This window comes from Macaca thibetana, chromosome 11 (assembly GCF_024542745.1).
Source record: "Macaca thibetana thibetana isolate TM-01 chromosome 11, ASM2454274v1, whole genome shotgun sequence".
Classification (NCBI taxonomy): Eukaryota; Metazoa; Chordata; class Mammalia; order Primates; family Cercopithecidae; genus Macaca; species Macaca thibetana.
The window spans coordinates 116,033,466-116,059,734 of record NC_065588.1 but is presented as its reverse complement, the minus strand read 5'-3'; the positions used below and the strand labels follow the sequence as shown (position 1 = coordinate 116,059,734).

The window sequence follows — 26,269 nt, the reverse complement described above, 5'->3', positions numbered from 1 at the left end:
AACCCCCTCTTTGAGTTCAATTAATTGGCTAGAGCTGCTGACAGAACTTGGGAAAACACATTTACTGGTTTATTCTAAAGGACATTGCAAAGGATAAAGATGAAGAAATGCATAGGGTGAGGTATGGGGGAAGGGTTGCGAGCTCCACGCCCTCCCTGGTCACCCTCCAGGAACCTCCACGTGTTCAGCTATCTGGAAGCTCTCCGAACCCTGTCCTCTTGAGGCCTTTCATGGAGACTCCATTGGATAGGCATGATCAACAACCATGTAGAAATGGAATTGCACAAAAAGGCTATCATCTAATCCTCATAGACTGAGTGGGGGATCCCAGCAAGGCCTGTCTGTTCAGATCCTTCTTGGCCTCTTTGTGTAGCATTCATTCCTCCAGGTTATGGGGAAGGACCCCTTCAGAAATAGAGTCTTCTGACCTGTAATCAGATAAGGCAGAGGAAATTTCTTTATGGCCAGCTCCAAGTCAGAAAGGTGAGGGAAGATTAGAGTCCTGCCTTGAGCAGATGAAAGGAGGGCAGGAGGAGGTCAGAGAGAGAGAGATTCTGTTTTTCAAGGCCTGCTTCTAAATCCTGGAGCGCCCCTAAATAACAAAAGATTGTAACAAGGACTATGGGAGTCATGAGCCAGGAACTGTGGATGAAAACCTATATATATCTCTCTCATAGTATTACAAACCTGTCTCCTGTTAATCCCATCCTCTGTTTCTGTTATCAGTTCCTTAGTGTAGAATTTGTCATGTTGACTATTGTAGACTTGTCTTTTGGAGGTTTCTAGCACCAGCCTCTTCCACCCATCACTATCGAGATGATTATATCTGTCTCAGTACTGACACTAACCCAGCACTCTATAACTCTCTGGTTTTACCTCTGTCAATCCACCAATACTTCACTTTCACTTTCTTCCCTGCCTCATTATTCACTCTGCTTTTGGGCCACTGCTCTGGCTTCTGGGGCTTTTCTAAAGTAGCACTTTTCCCCACTCCATCCCACGAAGATACCTTTTAACCAGCTCTTGAGATTAAATCCCCTTCGTGACACTTCCCTGCAGGAACTCGCAAAAAAGTACTGCATTCCCCATTGGCAAAACTTGCCATCAGTCAGTTTATGTATTCTCTGCTTTTCACACCCATATCTTGACCTCTAAACAGCACAAATATTCTCCTCTTCATTTATTTCACAGTTCTGTCTTCATAACATTGATAAGTATGATCACATTAGTGCTCCAGATTTTAAGCAACTGGAAGATAGCTGTTTTTTTGGTAATCTTCCTTTAAATTTGAACATAGTGTCTAATTAGTCAATTAACATTTTTTTAAAAGGGTGAGGGACATCATGGTAGGGAGAATGAAGTTGAACGTGTTTTTGGTTGAATATTAGCACGTGCCCACTGTATTCTAGGCACAGTCCTGATTCATTATATCATCACACAATAATTATTTATGTGCCTTCATCCTTTGTGACACAGTGCTGGCTCTTATTCATCTCCCACTTCTGCCATCCGTGGTGATGATTAAAAGTCTTAGAGGAGTTTTACTAGGCTCAGGTTTGTTTGTTTGTTTGTTTGTTTGTTTTTAATATGCTAGTTCTTCATGAAGAAATTGGGTACTCTGAAGCATATCATTTCCTGGGTTTCCTAAAGTGGCATGTTGTGTGGAATGGCACATTAGGTCTGACTAATTATTCTCCATGTAAGGTTCTTGCTTTTCATTCATTCTCTTAAAAAAATATATATTAAACATTGAATGAGGACAGCCAGGTATTGTTTGAGGTGTTAGTGGGCTATGCTGAAAAATCAAAATCAAAGGTGGGAATGAGGCAGCTGAAGCTCAAAGGAGCATGTTAGAAGGAGTCCCAGGAGGACAAATCCATTTGGTTTTTCTTTCCTTGTTTTTTTTCGCATATTTTTGAGGATGATATTTTTTTCCCCCAAAAGCTTTTAGTGAATGTTAGGATTAAAAAAGAGAGAGAGAGAGAATTTATAGAAGAGAAATTATCTACAGCTCCTAAAATAGCTCTTTGTTTCCGAAAGCCTTGATTCAGCTATCAGTCTTATAACTGGAAAAAAAAAAAAAAAAAAAAAAACAACCTCAAGAAGTTACTTGTATATATAGCCTGTGCCACTAAGGAGACCGTGTTCTGATGTTACCTCAAACAGGCTGATTTATTAAAAAAAAAAAAAAAAAAAAAAAAAATATATATATATATATATGGAAATATTTTTTTCTCTTTTTTTAGTGGCTTTTCCCAGTGAACAATAGATCTTACTATGTGATTTCTTATTTGTCGTTAGTGAATGTGGTGGGTATGTGGCAGCAGCGGGAGCTGATGATTTCATAATACTGTATCAGAAATGATTAGTGTAGGTACTCATTAACATATTTCTCAGACAGAGCAATCTCAACTTTTAAAACCTCTTCATTTAATTCAAACATCAAGTACCCTGTTTGTGGCCTGTGTTAGTGCTGTCTTTACAAGACCTATTTTTTTGCCATTTAATTATATATTTGCTTAGCAAATATTTACTGTGCACCTACTATGTACCTGGCACTGTGCTGCGTACTGAGGAGCCATGTGTACCTCCATCAGCATAGACTCAAGATCAATATGATTTCGGTGAACTAAAAATACCTTTATTGAAGCAAAAAAAAAATCACACTTTGTAAGGATCAAAAAAGAGACATTTTATATAAGGTACAAGAAATAGAAGAATTATATCCCCAAGATATATGTGATCACATACTTGTTAGTTTTTGGATGTGACCAGATTTTACACAATCCTTGAAAAATGCAGCATCCAGATTTTAAAGTAGTTCTCTAATTTCTCTTTCTGTGCCCCTATTAGATGTGTATTGGATCTTCTCATTCTGTCTTTGTCTTCTGACCTCTCATGTTTTCCATCTCTTTGTCTCTGTGTGTTGCATTGTATACAAATGCTTCTTGAACTGTGGTGTGCCCATGAATCACCTGGGGACCTCGTTAGAATGTAGGTTCTGATTCCGTGGGTATGGGGCAGGGCCTGGGATTCTTAAAGAATTAAATTCTAACCAGCTCCTGAGTGATGGTGATAATGCCAGTGTACAGACCATAGCTTAAGTATCAAGCATCTATGTGATTCCCTCAGCTCTAACTGCTAGTTCATTAAGTTTCTCTTCAGCTGTATCTAGTCTGCTGTTTAACACATTCAGTGAACTTTTAACCTTAAATTCAAGAACAAGACTTTTTATTTATGGAAGTTCAGTTTGGTTCCTTTCAAATGTACCTGGTTCTTTTTCAAAGTGTCATGTTCTTTCATTAGAATTTCTACTAATTTACCTTGATAATAAAATTTTATTTTATGGCTCATTTTAGATTGTTCTTTTATCTGCAGTTTTTGGAGGGCTAATTCTCCCCATTTCTTGTATCTGTTGTTGCACCCGTAAAGTGTAGTTGTTGATTTTTACTTTTTAATTGTGAATTTATTTCTGGTAGGGATTGGAAGGAGGGTGTTGGGGTGGGGCCGGGGGTGGGGAGAAAATCCTGTGTGCCCTGGGTTGCAAAAATGCCCCTACAAGTTGTTCTCCATTTGTATCTGCCAGTGCTCCAAGGGCTCAGTGATCCTGGACCAGTATTCATGTTCATTTCTTGAACTGTAACAGGATACTATAAATGTGGACACTCTACCTGAGGTTACTCTTTCTTCCTATCTGCTTTATTTCTTTCCTACTGAAGGGTCCTGGACAAGGGTAAACATCCTCATCACTTTCTGGAGGGCAGAATATTTCCAGTTTCCCCACTTCTTTCTGGCTTAAGGCTGTGGCTTTTTCCTCTGCCTGAATGTGGCCCTAAGAAGCCCTTCTTTTCAAACTTTCCTGTTGTACTTGACTGACTAGCTGTCTAGAGGTTTATATGCCTAGCTTTTAATCTTTGCTGTGAATATCTTACCTGTTACCAGCTAGTATATTTCACATTGACTTCTCTTTCCTTTTTTTTTTTTTTTTTTGAGACAGAGTTTTGCTCTTGTTCCCCAGGCTGGAGTGCAATGGCACGATCTCGACTCACTGCAACCTCCACCTCCCAGGTTCAAGCGATTCTTCTGCCTCAGTCTCCCAAGTAGCTGGGACTACAGGCATGTGCCATGTCTGGCTAATTTTGTTGTATTTTTAGTAGAGATGGGGTTTCACCATGTTGGCCAGGCTGGCCTTGAACTCCTGACCTCAGGTGATCTACCTGCCTCACCCTCCCAAGGTGCTGGATTACAGGCATGAGCCACTGTGCCTGGCCTATTTCTTCTTCCTTTTAATTTGAAGATTATCTGCCCCTTTTTCTAATCTCAACCACGTTAAGCTAGCTTTGAGCATGGCAAGAGTTTTATAGACAAACCTTATTTTATCACCGAGGGTGGCTTTTACCCTCCATTAGTTATACTTCTCACTCAGAAATCGAATTCTATTTTGGTCTCCTAAAAATAAATTAGAATATAATGGAAAGGAATTAAAGTTCTACTAGGAATTAAATGATATTAACACAAACATCCACATGGATGTGTCTCTGCCCTGCGCAGGGAAGACGAACATTCGATACAGATTCTGCTGTATCTCACTAGCCTTCAAGAACTGCAGGTTCTGTCTTAAACATGCAGCTCCTGTGAGCAGCAGCAATAATAGCAGGTCATCTTTGTGGAGTGATTATTGTATGCTAAGAACTGTGCTAAACACTTTATATGGATTATTTTATTTAAACCTCCTAATAGTCCATTGAAATAGATATTGCCATGTTGAAAACTGAGGTTCAGAGAGGTTAAGTGACTTACCCAGTGTCCCACAACTAGTAAATGGTGGAGCTTGGATTTGAACTCAGATGCCAGAACAATTGCCATTAACCACTTTGCTTCCATATTAGTATCATCTGCAAATCTCTCTCCATAAATCTCCTCAGTTGTTATCTCAGTTTCCTTATTTCAGGAAGGAAAACTTCTCTTTTTGATCCTTATGAAATACAATTTCCATTAAAACTTTTTTTTGCTATTAAAAAATGTACTGGATAATTGAAATCAGATTGGATTTGAGCCTATGTTGTTGGAAGTACACATGGGATGTGGGCTGAAGCGTTCAATCTAATTTTTCTTTCCATCAGCTAATTTTTAAAGTATTAAGCAAGTAGATTCTGACACTAACAGGGAAGATTTAAATTCTCTTGAGAGGCTGGAGGTGTTAAATAATTTTCTAGTAGTGCACATTTTACATCTTAAATCTTCCTCACTCTCCCACCTCATCTCAATGTACCTGAAGCTCTGAGAATGTTCTTTTGTACTTCTCAGGAACAGCCAGACCTCTGGCTTCATCTCCTCTCCCCTTCACATCCCTTCCCTGCTCCAATTACTTCCCAGCGCCACTTCGGATGTTGTTGTCATCGGGGAACTTTGGAAACAGCCAGATTTTTTGGAGTCTGTAAGCAGAAAACAGACTGCTTGCTGCTCATATCTGGCACCCAGCTTTGTCCAGAAAACGAGGAGTTAAAAAGAAGTCTGGGCTGTGAAGGGCTGTGACAACTGTCCTAGGGGGAGCTCTAGCGAGCCCTGGCGGGCAGTGACTCATGCTGCTCTGTCACTGGGATCAGCACTGGCCCCTGGCACGCAGGCGGCAGCCAGGTGGGGTTACAGCCAGAGCACGCACGCCGGGAGCATGCAGCCTGCACTGCGGGGGATGTGATGCTCGGCTCTCCAACTCGCCTGGCTGGCCCGCCACGGACGCCTCAGCCTGCAACCATGGTAACGCTTCTGGCTGGGGACACCCCCGGGAGCCCACCGCGATGGGCAGCCTCCTGGTGACTGATGGACGAGTGTCCACCTCCCTGACCGAGAGCGCTTAGTAGGTCGGCAGGAAGTGGAGAGGATGTAACACGCCCCCAGCCGGGAGTGAAGCCCTTAAGGAGGTAGGAGCCGCATACGTCCATCCGTGCATTCCCACCGTCAGCGCGCAGGGGTGCTGTAGATCACCGGTAGGAACTTTATTTGGCTGGTGCTTCATTATGCTGATTAAACTGCAGTGGATTTGATGGGCATGATTGCGCTGGGGAAGAGGCATAATGAACTAAAAAAAAAAAAAAAGTGGTTAATAAGATCTCGGAGTCGACTTGTCCGGGTATGAATGAAGTAGACTGCAGTGGTATCCTAACAGGAGTTCCAGAACCTCACACATCCCTTTTCTTGGTCCTTCCTGTTATCCCGGTTAATCCACAAAATGTAGAAGTTCCATCTTATTTCAACAATTAGTGCTAATCGTTAATAATTTAGACCTGTCTGGAGGAGTGAATCCATAGGTTTAGGTCACCTAGCATCCCGGCACTAGCCAGCAGCTGCTCTGTAGGAGCCTTCTGGAAACAGCAGGAAGGAGCAGCTTCCCCAGGAGTTCCCCAAGTGCTTTCGTTGGCCCAAGTGACCTGTTTGAGTTTGCTCTTCAGTTTACCCCAGGCGGGAAGGCAGCCTGTCTGCGGGTTGGTGGCCATGTTGGCAGAGAAGGGGTTAATCTCTTGTTGCTGTAGGAGCCGAGGTTGCGAGCTAGATTGAAAGCAGGCGCTGCAGTGCCATCGCCAGCGCCGAAGGAGTAAGACGATCTTCTCCGCAACAGTGTTGAATCCGGCTGAAATTTTTTTCCTCCCCCCCTCCTTTCTTGTTTTTCTTTAACCAGCTCCTCCCCCCTTCGTTCCCACCCTCAAGTCTGACGATGACACCTCCAATTTTGATGAACCAGAGAAGAATTCGTGGGTTTCATCCTCTCCATGCCAGCTGAGCCCCTCAGGTTTCTTGGGTGAAGAACTGCCGTTTGTGGGGTTTTCGTACAGCAAGGCACTGGGGATTCTTGGTAGATCTGAGTAAGTGAACGTTTGACTTTTTAAGGGGACCTGCATTGATGCAAGGCTTTTGGAGCCAAAGGTGGTGGTGGGGGGTGGGGAAATAGGTGGGGGGAGTACAGTGGAGGGAAGCTGCTAGTCGCCTGCATTGGGAAAGCAGTCTACCTGTTAGGGCTTTGCCGGGGTAGCCTGTTAATATTCTCATTTTGCAGTGTGTAAGGTACCTGTTCCTGTCTGTGGTATCATAATTGTCAATTGGGTACTTTGGGTTAGTTTTCCAATCTTTGGTCTTCTTTAGAGGGGAGACAGTGCGAGATTTCCAGCAGTGCAGATCCCCGGTCAAAGGAGAAATGTGCAGGAGTTAAGATGAGCTGCCCATCTCTCTAACCATCTATGTTTCTGTCTCTCAAGTGGGTGGATGGGGGTTGCTATCTTGGCTGTATCGAAAGAATCCTAAAAACCTTGTCTCATAAGCTAGAGGTTTCCTGATGGGTTTAACTGAGCTGCAAGTGGCTGAACCAGAGCTCTAGCAGAGAGATGGTGCTCGGCTCCTCTCCAAGTATGCTGCAAGATCAGGGATCTGGCAGCTGAGCCTCTCTGAGCTGGTAGAGCGCTGGCGGCCAGAGAAAGCCCCGTTACTGTGAGCCACCAGGAGGGAGTATGATGTAGCCGAGTCATTGATTCACAGAAACTGGGCTTCATAGGGGGAAAAAAACAGGAGACTAGAAAATTGAAATATAAATATCACTGTAAACCTCTTGACCTGGTAGGTCTTTCTCCATTCTCATAAAAGCTATTGAAAAATGCATTAACATAGCACTTGGAATTAGAGGGTCCAGGCTTCCAGGAGCCTCCTGGAATTTCTGTAAAATGCAGTAGCTTCTGTGGATGTGGGAGGTCAGTATCTTGCCTCATTCTCTCATGATACAATGACATTCTGTTTTCAGAGGAGTGAGTTCCCCAGAAGATCTGGGACTGGTGGCGTTATTCCCCAGCCACCCTGGTCCCTGTACTTTCAGGTTCTCAGAGGGTAATGTTGGGTTAGTTGCTGCCCACTTAGGAGACGAGCAGAATTTGATATTCTTCTTGGCAGCATCTTTCCCTCCTTGTGGTATTTGTAGCTTAGATATTGATTTATAGGGATGTTATGTTGGTTCCTGGATGGTGTCTCCCCATGGGTGCTATTTTGACAGTAACGTTCCTGAAAAGATTTCAGAGTATTGTGGGGAATTGGGCATTTGATATGAAATAAGGTCGTGGGCTGTGGTTGAATGTGAGAGAGGTTTTTATGTTGCAAGATGTTGAAGTTGTCTTTCTTGATCCCCTCCCTGGGGGCTGGGTTTCAAATTCGGGTTGGATTTTGGTAGTGTTAGATGTGCCTCTCTGTCTGATTTGCTCCACAACCCCAAAGCAGTCTGGATGGTGGTGGTAGAGGCAGAGAGCTAACTAGCTGTTGAATGTGCCATCAGATGGGTTTGAAATGGCTCAGCAGGATTGGGAGGTTTTGCCATTGGCATCAAAGAGCAGGGCAGAAGTAGAGGCCTGATGCTGAAGGATGCATGGTTAGTGGGCAGCATAACCTTGACACACGCAGCACACTGAAGGTCACACATCAGACTGGAAGGACATGTGTGGAGAGTTCTAGTTCTGGTTAGCAGTGGGCTGGCTGGGTCAGAATGCAAGCTTGCTTTGGGTATTAGTCAGTGATCTGAAAGGCCAGGGAGGATTCGAGGGAGTTAGATTTCAGGGGAAAAGGCAGAATGATGTGGGAGATCTTAGGCATTGCAATTAATCTGAAGCAGTGTATGATTAATTGCTTATTTTTCGGGAAGACTCGAATGACATCTTTCTGTTTCTCACAGAAAGCTCAGTTTAGGGAGCTCTCTGACAGGGACATCACAGTATTAAGGCTGAGGCACTCGATAAATATTTGTTGATTTAATTTACTCATGATCTTTTCCTCCAGAAGTGTTTATATTGCTTATTGTATTTGAAGATGTGCTTTCTCACCTCTGGTAGTTTAAACTATATCCTTAGAGTACAAAACGAGCTGCTGTTTCTGACCCAAGAGAATGTTTAATAAGGTTCTTATTTCACAAAAGGTCCATGCAAATAAAACTGTGTATTTCTTATTTGGATGATGGCATCAGAGTATTCCTGTTGTTGGGGAACTTTAATGTTTTTTCAAAGCTGGCAACGGGGTTGGAATCCAAAAAATTTGCTTTCATCTTGCGTCTTGTTATGTGATGTTGCTATTGGACTTGGCTACTCTGCTGTCGGCAACCCTGTGGGTGATACCTACAAGCATCATTTTAGAAATTCATCCACCTGTTGGATGTAGATGACCCTGGACATATCAGATTGTAATTAATTAGAAATCTAATAAAAGAGAGGCAGTGATGAAATTACTTAGCAGCTCCTGCAGTTTTATTGACAACATTTACTTGGAGAGAGGGGGAGACATTTTCTGGGGGTACCACCTTTGCCGCCAGCGACCCTGTGTTTCTTCCTGAGTTTCTTTTTCTTTTCTCACCGTTTTCAGCATCACAGGTTATTATTTATACACACTGATTACCTGTACTGTTACTCATTCTTCACACCACTGAGGAAATTGCAGATGCTGCTGTACTGTGCTAGGTAAATTGACCTCAGATTTGTTACCAATGAATTGAATGAAATGTTCAGAGGTGGAGCTGAATGAATGAGGAGTTTTCGTGGAGAAATTGGCAGTGAGAATGATTTAAATTCTGTGATAACTCCTCATTTTTTAGGATCCTTATTTTGGGACCCCAGACTATTTTTAAGCCATTGAGTACATCATTATTTTAGGCTGAGCAAGAATCTTGATGACAGCGTTTCAATGGCTGAGGCGTAGTGGGAGTTCCTTACAGCTTGAGTTGGTGGGAGCCAGAGAGTTTCTAGAGAACTAGGTTTGGTTGTCTTTGGGGTGGGGTTATGGTGAAGTTAGTCTTGGAGAGTGAGTGTCTGTCTGGTGCCTCTTTTCCTTTTTAACCAGCAAGAACCCAAACCGAATCCCCAAACGCTGAATGCCTGGCTGTTCCTCTGAGCCTTTCTTTGCTTAAACTTGACAATAGTAAGGTAGTAACAGGAAACAGCATGTTAAAGTTTTAAAAATAAAAAGATCTCAGCTCTCTTCCTTCCCCTGTTAGCAAGGGGTACATTTCTTTAGGTTTTTCCTTCTAGATTGAGGCACTGCCTCATTTAAGTTCTTGGTGAAGCCGTGCATTTCTGCACACCCTAAGTATAAACTCGAAAATGGGGTGTCCAATCTTTTGGCTTCCCTGGGCCACGCTGGAAGAAGAAGAATTGTCTTGAGCCACACATAAAATACACTAACGATAGCTGATGAACTAAAAAAAAAAAAAAAAAAAAAAAAAAACCTCATAATGTTTTAAGAAAACTTACAAACTTGTAAATTTTGAGCCACATTAAAAGCCATCCTGGGCTGCATGCAGCCCCCGGGCCCATGGGTTGGACAAGCTTGCTGTAGAAGGTAAAAATCATTTGGTTTTATGTTTTTGTTTTAAACATGCTGGTTGTATGCTTTTGGAAGAGTTGGAGAACATTGAGGGTAATGGGATCTTGATGGGGCTGGAATTTGTGGAAAGATGGTGTCTGGGTAGGCTGTTTTTAGGAAGCGGCGTTCTCTTCCTTTTGATTCAGGGATTTTTCTTTTCTTTTTGGGTGGTTCTGAAGACACAGTGATGGATCCAGCCATTCAAACACCATGGAGGAAGGAAGAGTGGCTGTTGCCATTGCTTCCCAAATTTTCGGAGAACCAGTTTTTGGTGTCTCTTCCTTGCTCTATTGGGGCTTCTCTACATGTCAGGTTCCTCAACTGTGAAGTGGAGTGACAGCGATACTTTTCTTACAGGACTTTTGGGGGGATGCATGAAATATGTAAAACACTTGGTCTAGCACCTGGCACATGAAACCTTGATAAACGTTCACTGTTGTTATTTTTGTTATTATTAATACACTAGTCCATGTATGTATAGTGTCCTTCTATATACACCATGAGAATATGGAAAGGACTCAGCAATGATTAGGTAGTCCAAAGTCATACCAGATTGGAAACCAAGCTTCCCAGGCCCTGGGACTTTTCTGCTAGAGACACTTCACTGTTCTGACCAACTACAAAGGGTTAATATGCAGTTGCCAAATACCTGTTGGTAAAAGGTGGTTGTTGGGGAGGAGTGGATTGAGGAACAGAATTAGAAGGTCCAGTCCCAGAATGGGTACCTTTCGATCAAGTTAAACAAGTCAGAGCAGGTTATGTTGAAACAATTGAGAGAAAACAAAGCAAACACCATTGCAGCAGAATATCATGGTACAAATTGGACATCTTTGGGAGTTAGGAGAGTAAGGCAAAATCCAATGAGGGACACTTAATGAGTAATGCCAATTCACAGTGCTTGTTAAATTACTGATTCATCGGCAATGAAGATCATTGCTGGTCTTCCTTGGAATGTCTGTCCATTCCCCCAGGTAGACTGTGATCTCAAGGCAAGGCTGGGTCTTATTCATCCTGGTTTTCCTGGAGCAGTAAATACGTGTACTGGGACTGGGCTTATAAGCATACTAATGGAAAGTAAAATATTTGGGTTGGCTTTTTAAAAAGACAGTGGATTTGGATCAGTGGAGAGGAAGGTAGGGGGAATTTCAGGAGGGCAGGGTGCCAAAAACAGCCCATCCTTACAGGGCACCAACTCCGTACTAGGCTCTGTTCCAACCACTTTACACAGATTAACTCATTTAAATTGCACAACCAGCCCAAGAGGAAGGTACCATCATTATTCTCATTTTACATGTGAGGAAACTGAGGCGTGGTGAGATCAAGCAACTTGCCTAAAGTTATGTAGCTTTGAGTGACTTAGCTGAGATTTGAACCCTGTGGGTATAAACACCACAGATGGGAAAAGTTAGGAAATTTGTGTGGGGTACCCGGGTTCATGTGCTTGTCAGAAGCAGAAGCCATTTGTGAATCACGAATGATGAGGTTGGGGCAGGGTGTGATGGGAGCTGACAGGCAGGTCTAAATGCTGGGATTCATTTTCAGTCTCCGTGAGTTTATTGAGTAGGTAGACTGTATAGCTCTTAGATTTCTCAGATTTTTTCCTCTTTTCATTTAGAGACTTTTATCTGGTATGTGTGTGTGTGCCCATGCACATACATAAACCCACGTGTATATACTCTTTCCCTGAATGTTCTTATTTGCTAAAGCTTAAGCTGGGGAAAGAGAGGAAACTGCACTGACCTTACTCTCCACCTTATCTTCAGGCTGATCATACACAAGTTGCTTAATAAGCATTTGGTTAATCCATCTAAATCATTTTTGTGGCTGCAACTCTCATTTTGTTGATGACTCTACCATTTATGTCTATTTACATCTACATTTTGTACTTTTGTTTGCCTCCCATCTATCTTGGGATGGCTGATTCCAGTGGAAGACAGCCTGAACTCTCCTATCAGTCCTGTTTCCTTTTTATGAAATACTTGGAGACTGGAGGATCTTCCCTTAAAAAGTGTTTTCTTTTCTACCTCCAGCCAAAGGCGCTTGGTCCTTGTGTTTGCTACCTAGATCCCTATTGGAAAGAGTCTTGCCTGCAATTTGATTTTTTAAATAGCAGCAATAACAGAGTCTTCTCTGGTACACGAAGGCATGCATCTGCTGTATTTCCCAAACAAGTTCAAAAACCTTAATTAGCTTCTGCCCATGGTTATTGCTGTCAAGTGCCTTGTTTTGTTCCCATCCCATCATTTTCTGGATTAGATGTTTAACATTCGCCTCTGTGTGTTGTGTTGGATTTTCTCCTCTCCTCTTGCTCATTCAATTTCTTCTTTCTCTTAGTCAAGCACAGCTTGTTCTCCTACTTGCCTTATTCTGTTCTCTATTTAGACTGTGCGTGCCTGCCTTGCAGCCCTGGCAGGACCATTCCACCGCCTTCTCATTTGTCTTAAAGATACCTTGAGGAAATCTAATCCAGACGATCCTAGCCCAGTCCTGAAGATTAGGCTCCAGAAGATCTGTCAAGTGTGTTTTTTGCTGGCCTACACATGCTAATTTGCATGGTTGCCTGGGATCCCTTAAGAAGACAGTCATTGACTAAATGGCGCTACATGTTCCCAAGCTCTGCGCCAGTCTGGCAACTTTTCCTTTGCCTACGTGAATTTCTCCCAGTTCTCTTTGCTTTGCTTGCTGTTCATCTCCTGACCTCTCTCCGACAAACTTCCTGAAAGAAGAGCCTGCACTCAACACCTCTTTTTTCCACCTCTTCAACGATACTGAAATGACTGTCTCAGAAGCCGTTGATTGTACCTAACCACCAAATCTGGTGATTTCCATCTCAGCACGTGTTACCATTAATTACTGCATTTCTTCGGGACAACCTTCTACTTTCTTCTCTTCTGTATTATGGACACTTGGTTTCCCTCCTACCTCTCTGTCATTCTCACTCTTTTGTGGCTGCCATCAGGCTCTTGCAATGTACGCACCATCCCCTCAAGTTCCATCCTCAGTTCTCTTTCTAGTTGGTTCTTGGTGATCTCATTCAGTTCCTTGACTTTAGTTCTAAACCCCTTTGGCCTCCTCCCGTCGTACACTGTGTTCCTCATCACCAGGATGTTTTACCAGTTTCTCACCATCCCTTCCTCTGTTCCCTTCCTACATAGACAGACCCACTCGCTCCCTCAGTAAGCCACTAGGTGCTAGTTTTGGCTTCCTCATTTTATGTAAGAAACTACCACCTTCCCTACCCTTCTAGGCAAGAAAGCTGAGTCATCGTAAATTCTTTTCTGCCTCCCCCGCCATCCCATCAGTTGCCAATTTCTCCAAGTGGTGCCTCTAGGATGACACTTGCATCCATGCCCATCTTTCTGTCCTCACTGACACCCATCATGGACTCTTGCTTGGACTATTGCAGTAGCCTCCTCACTGATTCCCTTGCCTCTGGTTTTCCTGGCTGTAATCCATTCTCCACAAAGGATGGAATTCTTCCAAAGCATAGGTTGGATGATGTCATTCGCCGGCTTACACCTGCAACAGCATCCCAGTGTGCTCAGAATTAATGGCTGCTCCTGAACTTGGTATTCAGTCCTGGTATGCCAAGACCCCAGCCTGCCCTCTCATTTGTGTCTCCTTCTTGTTGCCTACTGAATCACTTCAATAGTGTTGTCTGGCCAAGCTATTCAAGGCTCATTAAGGACAGGACCAGGTCTTCCTTCTTTTGCCTGAAACAGTGCCTTGCCCCTGGCAGGTCTTCAGTGAACATTTGTTGAATTGAATTAGACTAAAATGGCCAGGGATTATACCAATTCCTTCTGCACAGTTTAGACAACTGCTAATGGAACCTGTTTTCTGTAGAGCACTTCTTGTGTTCCCAGAACTATGTGAGTACTTTATGTGCATTAGCTCATTAAATCCTCACAATCTCACTGTAACTCTACGAGGTAGCTGGTATTATCCCCATTTTACAAATGAAGACACTGACTCAGGAAGGTTAGATTATTTTCCTGAGGTTCTGAAGGTAGAAACAAATCTAAGACTTGGAGCAGTATCTGGTTGCCTCTAGACCAGTGTACTACCTATCCTGCCTCTAAGAGTCATGACTTTGCTAGATTATGCAGGAGTTATGGACTTGTCTAATAATAAAGGTGAAAGAATTAGTTTCACTGAGAATCTACTCTTCCAGATACTATTCTGAGTGCCTGACAAGCATTCTCACGTAGCCCCAGCAATAACGCATTATTTTACAGGTAAAGAAAATGATGATCATGACACTTGGGTTACTTCTTAGGTTCACTCAGCTCACATCTGGCAGAGGGTGGTCAACTTTTCCCAGTTTTAACTTATTTATTTATTTATTTATTCTGAGACAGAGTCTCATTCTATTGCCCATGCTGGAGTACAGTGGCACAATCTCGGCTTACTGCAACCTCGCCTCCCAGGTTCAAGCAATTCTTGCACCTCAGCCTACTGTGTAGTTGGGATTACAGGCGCCTGCCATGACTCCCAGCTAATTTTTTTTTTTTGTATTTTTAGTAGAGGCCAGGTTTCATCATGTTGGCCAGGCCTGTCTTGAACTCCTGACCTCAAGTGATCCACTGGCCTCGCCCTCCCAAAGTGTTGGGATTACAGGTGTGAGCCACCATGCCTAGCTCAACTTTTAACTTTAGAGCTGATATAAACGTTATTTTTTTGGGACTGACTGTAGCATACCCGTTCAAAGTCCAGGCTTTGGAATCAGATAGACGTGGGCTCAACTCTGGGTTTCACCCCTTGCTTGTTGTGTGAATGAGACATTTAACTGCTTTCAGCCACAATTCCCTCATCTGTAAAGTGGAAGGTATAAGGTCACCTATCTGATAGGTTTGCCATGGGAACACGAAGCGCACTTAGTGTTGGTGCCATGATCTGAGTGAGTGTTCATTTCATATTTGTTACTGTTATTTAGGTCTGAGGACGGGTATGGGGTGCTTTTAACTCTCTTTTTCTCCCTGCTTCCACCTTATAAAGGCATCTTGCTGGTTTCTGCCCATTGAGAGAATCCAGCTCCACGTGGGGGGCCTGACAGATGTCCTAATATCTCCATCCAATTTTTTACTCTGAATGGAGTCTGTGATGTATCACTTAAACCTGCACTTTCTATAAAATGCTCTCCAGGCTTCTGGTAGGATCCAGTGCCAGTGGGAAGTGTGCATGTTCCCAGCCTAGATGTCACATGCTCCCACCCACCTTGGAAGCACTTGGGTATCCCCTGGGTGGGTAAGTCTGTGTGTCATTGTGACATTCCTGTCTCAGAACCAATGCTGGGCGTCTCTACTGCAGGTGCTGGAAAGCTTTTTCATGCCAGCATACATGCAGCACACTTCTCATTTTGGATTCCTTTATCCCACGGTGACCTTTAAACTGGCTGCGTGGGGGCACAGAAGTACTGGCACACCATTCATTCGTTCATTCGTTCATTCATTCATCCATTCATTCACTCAACAAATATATTGTTCTAGTCCTTAAGGCACAACTCTGAGCAAGCCACGTAAGGTCTTTACTCTCAAGAAGCTAGGATTTGGTGGGGAGAAACAAAGGAGAAATAACTACTGTGCACACGTGAGGCAGTTGCAGACGGTGGTCAGGGCTCTGAAGGAATCTGAACTGGGATTGGGACTGCCTGGGGGTGGCCACTTTAGACTGGGTCCCCAAGGAAAGGTTCTCTGAGCTGAGCGTGAGTATTTATTCAAGAAGGTTGAGTTGCATCCCAAGGTGACACAGCTTTTAAGCCCACACTGAGCAGCTCTGAGGTCCTAGAGGTTGTTCGAGAAGCTGGGATATAGCACTGACTATGCGACAAAAATCCCTGTCTTCGTGGAGTTTACATGATGGGGCAGATTCACATTCATTTATTTGTTCATTCATTCATTCATTCATTCATTCATTCGGCTGTTTGAGAGCCTACTATGTGCCAAGCACTTTCTAGGCACTGGAGAAGTAACAGTGAATGCGAAGAAGCAAGCATCCCTGCCCACATGGAGTGCATTCTTTCAGAATGTCAATAAGCAGTCGGTTAGCAGAAATAAGTGGGAAGAGTACTCCGGAGAGAGGAAAAAAGGACAAAGGTCCTGAGGCTGCCACTAACCTATGGGTGCTCAGTGCACAGAGGGCATGTTTGGGTAGGGGGAACTTAAGGATACACAAGGAACGTGGTCTGAGTTGAAGTCATCAGGGCCTTTAGGTTTGGACTTTGCTCTAAATTGCACTGAGTAGGAAACTTTTGCAGGATTTTGAATAGGGACATGGAATATCTGGGTCTTATTTCACAAAGGGTGCCTCTGACCATTGTGTGGAGGGTGGATAGTGAGGGACAAGAGTTGGATCCAGGGAGGTAAGTGTGGTTATTGCAGTCATCCAGGCGAGAGGCAATGAAATTAACCTGCAAAGTGGGGCACTGGCTTAGAGGTGGGAACTGAATTAAAAATCATGGGAGTAGCTATTGTTTTATTAATAGCATGATTTTTGATAAATGATTCTAGAGCTACATATTAATCATTTCAAAGCAAATGCTCTAATTTAACTAGAGACCACTGCTGGTTGTGTGTGTGAGTGCATATGTGTGTATGTATATGAGTACGTGTGGTGTGTGTCAGTTTGTATGTGTGTGTGTGTGGTATATATATAAATATATTGTGTGTGTGTGTGTATGTGTGTTTGTGTCGGGGGGTGCCCCAAAGCTAGACAGACTCTGACTGTCTTTAGGAGAATAGTGTTTTTGATATTTCCAAGTGTTCCTGATGGGCACCATTGTGTATTTTATTTTATTTTTATTTTATTTTTGAGGTGGAGTCTCCCTCTGTCGCCCAGGCTGGAGTGCAGTGGCGCGATATTGGCTCACTGCAACCTCTGCCTCCCAGGTTCAAGCAATTCTCCTGCCTCAGGCTCCCGAGTAGCTAGGACTACAGGCGCGTGCCACCACACCCAGCCACCATTGTGTATTTTTAAGTGTCCTTATAAAATTAGTTCAGAGGCCAGAGGCGGTGGCCCATGCCTGTAATCCCAGCACTTTGGGAGGCTGAGGCGGGTGGATCATGAGGTCAGGAGACTAAGACCATGCTTGCCAACGTGTGTTGAAACCCTGTCTCTACTAAAAATACAAAAAAATTAGCTGGGTATGGTGGTGGTCACCTGTAGTCCCAACTACTCCAGAGGCTGAGGCAGGAGAATGGCTTGAACCTGGGAGGCAGAGGTTTCAGTGAGTCGAGATCGCACCACTGCAGTCCAGCCTGGCGACAGAGCAAGACTCCATCTCAAAATAAATAAACAAACAAACAAATAAATAAAATAAGTTCACAAATTTCAGAATGCTCAATCTTAAAAGCCAGTATATTTTCGGAAACAGAATGCTGATGAGTTTTCTACTTTTTGCAGTGTATCACATCTTGCAGTTGCATGTATTTTTAGTGCTGTTGGCCAGCACTAAAGGTGGGGCCCTCAGCTGAGCTAATTTGGAGTCCCCTCATTTTAGCTTCAAGTTCCCATCCTTGGTTATCCCAAGAACATCTGGGATTTGTGATCTGATGTGTTATCTGTGGTTTGGTGGCGTATTTTGCAGGCATAGGGTCCTATTCCTAAGGGAATAAATGGATGGCTTGATGCTTAAGCATGAACTTAATCATCACAGTAGTGATTAGAGAGTATTCAACACTTACCCTTGCTTGTAGGATGGAGTACACATTGTATTCTCTTTTGATATGCAATATTCTATTCATAGCCCTATGAAGTGATTTTTTTTTTTTAACAAAGTTATATGGATTATTTACAGGCACATCATTGGGAAAACTGCATTTTTATCATGTTCACTTAAATGTTGAGGTTACATGTAAAGCAATTTTTAGGTCACATCTAATACGTTTTAAGAAAACATGTGTTCCTGTTATAGCGGTAATGACCAAGTCCACTCTTTCTTCTGTGTCATACACCATTATCCCTATTAATACTCTTTGGGCTTCTATAATTATAAAGCAGATGTGTATATCAGGAAGAGATGTTGATTTCAGAGTAAATTTTTCTAGAAAATAGAAGCTGGAGAAAAAGGAAAACCCAAACTTGGCTTCGTGCTTGAAGAGACAGCACTGCTGTGTGTGGGCGGGTGGCTGCGTGCACCCGCTGCTCAGAAGTGCCTTTTCTCTCCATGGGGATAACTGGCTGTGTATCCAAGATGTGGCCAGGAGTAGGCAAGCAACGTGTGGGCAGGCTGCATGTTCTTTTATTAGCATCTTCATTGTACTGCATCTTGTCGAGCCCAGAGCATGAACTGCCCTGGGTTTCTAATGTCTACCCTGCTTCCCACCTAATTACTCCCCTGAACCCTAAAGTGAGGGAAGGAGAGTTGCTCTTGTGGGGTGAGCTTTTCCTGGGGTGGCTGTGAACCAACCTGGCATGTGGATGTTCTTGGGTACCCAGAGCTGTCCTGGGCTCAGGCTTGGAGTCAGCTTCTTAGCACCGAGTGCAGCCAGTCATGGATGGAGGTCACTGTGTCTCACATGTTCCATTCTCCCTTTCCTCCATGACCTTGCCCCTCTGAGTCTCTGTAGCACTTTTCTTGAGTGTGTCCAAGGCCATTTTGCCAAGAAGTAGCAGAACTGGGATTTGAAGCCATGACTGTTCGGTTACAGAGCCTTAGCTTTGAACTGGGGTTCTACTGCCTGGCACCCCTGCACAAGTCATGGTAACGTGGTAGGAGGCAAGCCCCTCCTTAGTGCCATTAATAACACCCATCTTATAGGATTGTGTGGAGGACTCAGTGAAGTAATCCGTGAAGCACTAAACACGTGCCTGACACAGAGTACGTGCTCAATAAATGAGCACTTGTACTGATGACAAAGGTCGTGGCATTAATTCTCTCTCCTAGATTGTTCCTTCCTTGAGGACAGGAATTGTGGCTTCCTTAATAGCCTGTACAGCAGAGTTTCTCAACTTGGCACTATTGACATTTTGGGCTGGATAATTCTTGTTGTGGGAGCTGTCCTGTGGATTGTAGAATGTTGAGCAGCATCTCTGGCCTATACCCACTACATATTAATAGCACCCCTAGTCATGAAAATAAAATGTCTAGACATTGCCAAATTGCCCCGATTGAGAACCACTGGTCTGCAGGTATCTCTCATGGGGATCACAGGGCTTTTATATTCTCTTCTCTGTCTCTGTCTCTCTCTGTGTGTGTGTCTCTCTCACACACACACGCTCAGAGAAGGTGGTTAAAACAAATTTGTTGAAGTTTGAGAATTTTGAGAACAAAGGAAAAATTTTGGAAGACATTTTAATAAACAGGTAGACTCTGTCCCATTCCAGGGTCAACAGAACTTCATAATTAGATAGTTTCTTTACTGCAACCCTGCACCCCATTGCCCATCGTTTTAGAGTTCCAACCAGTTAGAGGATTTTTCTTGCAAACTTTCCTTAAAGCAGTGATAGTATCAGCTCTTTAAATAATACTACGCGTGATGAAGTGGTACTTTTCGGGATAATTTTAGACCAGCAGACTTGCTGCTTGAAGGGGACAGGGCTATATTTGGTAATAATATATATGTGATAATATGTATGTGATATTATTATAATGTAATATGCAATAATATTTGGTGTATCTGGTGGCTCTCAGGCCAGTCTTTGATCGAACCTCTCAAGCTATGATTTATATTATGGTCAATATTAGCATAATGCAGTTATCGGCAATCACTTGCAGTTGCTTTGAAAGTCAGAAGGATGGCTAATAAAAATCTTAGAAAACAGGCCAGGCATGGTGGCTCAGCCTGTAATCCCAGCGCTTTGGGAGGCCGAGGCGGGTGGATCATGAGGTCAGGAGAACAAGACCATCCTGGCCAACATGGTGAAACCCTGGCTGTACTAGAATACAAAAAAAAAAAAAAAAAAAAAAGAGTTACCCGGCGTGGTGGCGCGCGCCTGTAGTCCCTGCTACTTGGGAGCTGAGGCAGAGGAACTGCTTGAATCTGGGAGGTGGAGGTTGCAGTGAGCCGAGATCGTGCCACTGCACTCTAGCCTGGTAACGGAGTGAGACTCCGTCTCAAAAAAAAAAAAAAAAAAAAAAAAAAAAAAAAAAAAAAAAAAAAAGAAAATCTTAGAAAAAGAAGAAAATTGTAATATTTCAGAATATTTGTTGGGGAGGATATATGTGCTCAAGAAATACATACTGAGAACTTACCATTGATGCTAGAGATTGAATTGCCCCATGTCTATATGAAAAATGAATAGAATATAAACATTTTAAATTGAGCCATGTCTCTCTGTAGTATATTTCTTTTATAGAAATTCATGGAAATGGTATCTTTTAACTGAATTATTAACATTGGGGGCAATAGGCTTTAATCATTATCTAATACCTGTACGTTGTTTTGAAATTCATAGCCCACCACCATTAGTTTCAAAATTGGGTTCTTACTCAAAGAGTGACGAAAAAGCACCAGTACCAAATGGTCTGGCTAAAATGCCACATGGAACTAAATGCTGGGGATGGTCATACAATGAGTTTTAAGTGGCTAGACCCTAAATCAGAAGCACTTTCTTCTAATTAGCACCATGGTTCTTAATCCTGTCTATGCATTACAATCACTCAGTAGCTTAATACAAATGTTGCTTCCCGGGGCCACACTCCAAATTTGTCTGACTCTCTGATTTAGTTGGTCTGAATGGGGCCTACACATCTGGTATTTTTTAAAAGGTCTCCAAGCGATTCTAATGTGTACCTCCATTGAGGACCAGGGAAGGTGCAGGAAGCCTGATAACCTTTACTCTCCAGCCTCATCCTCCAGTCGCATGATTGTTTATGGGATTGTTGCTGCACACCCAGCTTAGTCATAGCATTCTTACTCTAGCTTTTTTTTAGATGCGATGTTTATTTATTCTTAAAAAAAGATTTCTTTAGCACCTTTATTCTGAAGAGCTCTTAATTGCTGTACTTAGAACTTCTAAACAGTGAGCATTTGTCAAACATAGAATAGCAGAATAAAGGGGTTAGACCTGGGGTGAGGAGGGCTGTCTCATGGTCTCCTTCGAGTGCTGGCGGGTGGGGGCTCCACGTCTCCTTACTTCTGGGCCCATTGATAACTGACCTAAAAGTGCCTTTCTTTTTTTTCGGTGGGGGGTGAAAAAGTAATCTGTTTTGTACCCACAGCAGTGCACTTTAAACAGGAAGCCCCACTGGGGCCAGCCTTCTATGTGTCATTAAGTTTTTCAAGCTACATCCTACTTATCATCATGCACCTATGTCATCATTCTTTTAAAAGGGTGCTAGTTGTGTGCTTAAGGACAAGGAGCTGTGACCTGTGTTGTCATCCCTGATGCATGTCCTGTGTGTGACTTCGTGACATGTGGATGACTTTTGATCTCTGAAGGATCAGGAACACAGTCTGTGGATCTTCACTCCCTCCCTGGGTGGTTTGGGTCTTGTTCTCTAGCCCACCCACCCAGGTGCGATTAGGAATAAAGGAAAGAGCAAAGGAATTTTCCTCAAGGCCATGCCAAGCATTTCATCTTATATGAAAAAGAAAAGAGAGAGAGTGAGAGTGTGTGTGTGTGTGTGTGTGTGTGTGTGTGTGTGTGTGTGTATGTGTTGGCTACATTTAGGTAGAAAACAGGCTGGTGAGAAGCGTAGAACTTGGTTAAAATTTCTAGCCAAAAGTAAGATTTTTAAAAACATTTATTTCTGGATCCAATCCCTGTTGCCCATTTCTATGAATAATCACCATTTGTTTTAATGTGAATAATAGCACAGAGCAAATTCAGCCCCCTGAGTTTTACCATTTTAAGCGATTGCTTTAGGCCCATGAGGCATGTACTATTTATGAAGTTGCATGGGTAGTAATGGAAAAAACAACAATGACAGTAGTAACAGGTGACATTTATTGAAACTTGCAATGTGCCAGGCACTGTGCTGAGGGCATTACTTGCATTATTTCATTTAATCCTTACAAGAACTCTTTGAATTAGGTTGGTAATTATGCCCATTTTACAATTGAGGAAACTGAGGTTTGGAGAGGTCAAATAACTAGTCAGTGGAGGGGTCAGATTTTTCTTTTTAAAAAATTTATTTGTTTTTTTTTTAAGCGACAGGGTCTTGCTCTGTTACCCAGGCTGGAGTGCAGTGGTACAATCATAGCTCACTGTTGCCTTGAACTCCTGGGCTCAGGCGATCCTCCCAGCCCAGCCTCCCATGTAGCTGGGACTAGAGGCATGAGCCACTATGCCCGACTCATTTTTAAATGTTTTTTATAGAGATGACTGGGTGTGGTACCTGTAATCCCAGCACTTTGGGAGGCTGAGGTGGGCAGATTGCTTGAGCCCAGGAATTCAAGACCATCCTGGGCAACATGGAGAAACCCTGTGTCTACAAAAAATACAAAAATCAGCTGGGATGTGGTGGTGCGTGCCTATGGTTCCACTTACTTGGGAGGCTGAGGTAGGAGAATCACTTGAGCCCGGGAAGTTGAGGCTGCAGTGACCTGTGACCACCGCACTCTAGCCTGGGCATCGGAGTGAGACTGTCTTTCAAAAAATTATTTATGTATTTTTTAAAATAGAGACAGGGTATTGCTGTGTTGCCCAGGCCCGTCTTGAACTTTTGGCCTCAAGTGATCCTCCTGACTCAACCTCCCGAAGTGTTGAGATTGTAGGCATGTGCCACTGTGCCCAGCCTGAGATTTTGATCAGAGGAGCATGACTCTGGGTGTTGACTCATTTGGCTGTCCTACAGTGTGAGTGTGGAAAGCTGTCACTGGAGTACAGCAAGTCAGCACTATCAAGCCAGCCCTTGTCATTGTCAGGAGCTGCGGGAAGAGAGGTGTTTTGCATTGCTGCAGGGAACTGACCTCTTTTAGTCAGGGAAGTAGTTTGGGGCAGCAGAAAGCAGAACTTGCACCTGCTGGTAAGATCTGAGTGGTCACTGACAGCCACCTCCGCAACCCCGTTACCAGGGCAACAAAGATGGGCCCGGTAGTAGCGGTGGGCTCTGCCACATCTCTCTGTGCATAAGAACCTTTGGCCACTGTTGCTCTGGCTTTGTCTTTCACCAATCCTAGTGTTCATATCCAGTGTACCAACCACTAAGGGCAGCTGTCCTGGAATCTCTCTCTCATCTCTGCCCATAATTAACTGCTTCTGGGCACAGTGCATGAGTTACATAGGTGAGTGTGGGTAACTTTCTCCTTTCTGTGGGGGGAGCATCCTTCTGGTCCACTCTCAAGAGGGCATCCTATGTTATTTTTGTGATATTTTCCTAAGAGTTGTATAGCAAGTGCATCAAGCCAACTTGTCTACCCCAGCTCCCTCTTGAGACCAGCAGAAACCATTTATCAACTGGCAGTTTACGTAACCTCTCTGGGCCCCAATTTCCTCATATAAAATGAGGATAATAAATCATATCTGCCTCATAGAGTTGCTGTGGGGAGTAAAGAGTTCAAATATATCTGTCAGTGAAGGAAAACAAAAACAAAAACAAAAACAAAGAGTTCAAATATATCTAGCATTTAGACAGAACCAGGTATGCAGCCAGTGCCCAATAGGTGTGTGAGTTTCTGTGGCCACTGTAACAAATGACCACAAACTTAGTGGCTTAAAACAACAGACATTTATTATTTTATAGTTCTGGAGGTCAGAAGTCTAAGATGAGGTCAGGCGTGGTGGCTGAAGCCTGTAATCTCAGCACTTTGGGAGGCCGAGGTGGCAGGATCACTTGAGGTCAGAAGTTCCAGAGCAGCCTAGCCAACATGATGAAACCCCATCTCTACTGAAAATACAAAAATTAACGAGGCATGGTTGTGAGCGCCTGTAATCTCAGCTCCTCAGGAGACTGAGGCAGGAGAATCGCTTGAACCCAGGAGGTGGAGGTTGCAGTGAGCTGAGATCGTACCACTGCACTCCAGCCTGGGCAACAGAACACGACCCTGTTTCCAAAAAAGTAAAGTCCGTGATGAGTTTTACTGGGCTGAGATCAGTGTAGACAAGGCTGCACTCTCTGGAGGCTCTAGGGCAGAAACTGTTTCCTTGCCTTTTCTACCTTCTAGAGGTTGCCTGCATTCCTTGGCTTGTGGCCCCTTCCTCTGTGTTCAAAGCCGTTGGTGTAACATCTTCAGATCTCTGTGACTCCGATCCTTGCTTCCATCTTATAAGGATCCTTGTGATTTCATTGTACCCATCCAAATATCCCAGAAGAATCTTTCCATCCCAAGATCCATAACTTAAATCCCATCTGCAAAGTCCCTTTGCCATGTGTGGTAATATATTCACAGCTTCCAGAGATTAGGACATGGGCATCTTTGGAAAGGGGAAGGGGGCATTATTTGATCTAACATCAAAAGTATGAGATGTTTTTGTAAAATGAAACAAATGTTGCAGCTTCCTAATGCAGCTTCTTAGGCCCACCTGCTGGCCCCCTTGACGTTGGTTTTTCTCTACCTAGGTCTGTTGTGTCGGGTCTGGACTCCCCTGCCAAGACTAGCTCCATGGAAAAGAAACTTCTCATCAAAAGCAAAGAGCTACAAGACTCTCAGGACAAGTGTCACAAGGTATTTATTTCCGCAGCCGGCCTCCTTCTTTGCTCCAGGATCCTCCCGTCAGTATATGCCAAGGGATCCGCCCGGGGCCGCTGCTGGCTCTGAGCCGCCTGATCCGTAGAGAGTGAGGCGCTCCTGCCCTCGCTGAAGTCGTGCCTCCAGCAGCTCAGAGGGAGATGAATTCGGGCCTTGCCGTTGCTGTAGATCCTTTAAATCTAAACCAGAGGAGGCCCTGGATTTAAACGGCCCGTTTCTCAGCATGACCCAGCCAGATGTCTGCTTCTTCCGGCAGGTGGCCTGGGTCCTCACCTGTGGCTGAGATACATCCCATCTGCTTTGAGTGATGCGAAGTCTCTCTTCCTAGTCTTTTAAAACTCCTGCTAATGTCACTGCGGCCACTGTGTTGATTACGCTCAACGTCTCTTAACATTCACTGTTCCTGCCCAGAGGCAACGCTCTGGAAACTAATAAGTCACTGCTTGCCTGGGACTCCTAAGAGTGCAGACGAATAAATATCTCCTTGCCCTATCCTGGATTTGTCCTCTAGATCTTTGCAAGGAGATGGGGGGGGATCAAGATGGATTTGGGATAAAATTAAAGTGACGTCTGCAAAACAAAACAAAAACAAAAGCAAACAGGTGAAAAATGATGATTGTGGCTTCCTTGCTAACTGGGTTAGAGAAGTGATCAAGTGTGAACCGGGACTTGAATGAGAGGAGTGACTTAGCATTTGGTGACTGTCCTTAACGAAGAACTGTGCGCTCCTGGGCGAAGAAACAATGGTATTTCCATCCCAACTTAACTTTTGGCGAATTAGCCTTAGCCCAGACCACCAGGTGGTTTCGGAGGCTACTTGAGATGTGATTGCTCCTAACGAACCTCCATGGGCCTTTTTAACCTGTCGATGTGTTTATTTCAGATGGAGCAGGAAATGACCCGGTTACATCGGAGAGTGTCAGAGGTGGAGGCTGTGCTTAGTCAGAAGGAGGTGGAGCTGAAGGCCTCTGAGACTCAGAGATCCCTCCTGGAGCAGGACCTTGCTACCTACATCACAGAATGCAGTGTGAGCCTTCCCTGAAGCCCCCTTCCCTTGGAGGTGGCACTTCTTGTTGTGTGTGTCTCATCCTGTTTCATGATGGCTCCATGAGGCACATCACAGCCAATGGCAGAGAGTAGAGAGAGAGAGAGCACAAAAGCACGATCTATGTTTTGCAGAGTAGTGACAGCCAGGCGTGAGGTCCCCAGGAAATGAGATTGGACTCATTTCCAGCAGAAAGTGCAGGTAAACGGCTGGTACCATGGAGTCTGGAGATGGGAGTAATCCATCTTTGCCGTGGGTTGCAAAAGATCTTAAT

At 43.8% G+C, this 26,269-nt stretch overlaps 2 protein-coding genes across 7 annotated transcripts in view; one reads left to right on the top strand and one right to left on the bottom strand.

The window, feature by feature from the left end:
- The window catches only part of CIT (citron rho-interacting serine/threonine kinase), a 201,700-nt gene that overhangs the window by 70,327 nt on the left and 105,104 nt on the right, over positions 1-26,269 (top strand). For all 6 annotated transcript variants that reach the window (XM_050747837.1, XM_050747836.1, XM_050747835.1 and 3 more), the window contains 3 exons: positions 6,677-6,860; positions 24,821-24,926; positions 25,834-25,977. In XM_050747837.1, coding sequence (XP_050603794.1) covers positions 6,677-6,860; positions 24,821-24,926; positions 25,834-25,977 — 434 coding nt within the window. The remainder of the gene's footprint in view (positions 1-6,676; positions 6,861-24,820; positions 24,927-25,833; positions 25,978-26,269) is intronic.
- The window catches only part of BICDL1 (BICD family like cargo adaptor 1), a 718,679-nt gene that overhangs the window by 660,787 nt on the left and 31,623 nt on the right, over positions 1-26,269 (bottom strand). The gene's annotated exons all lie outside the window — the stretch shown is intronic.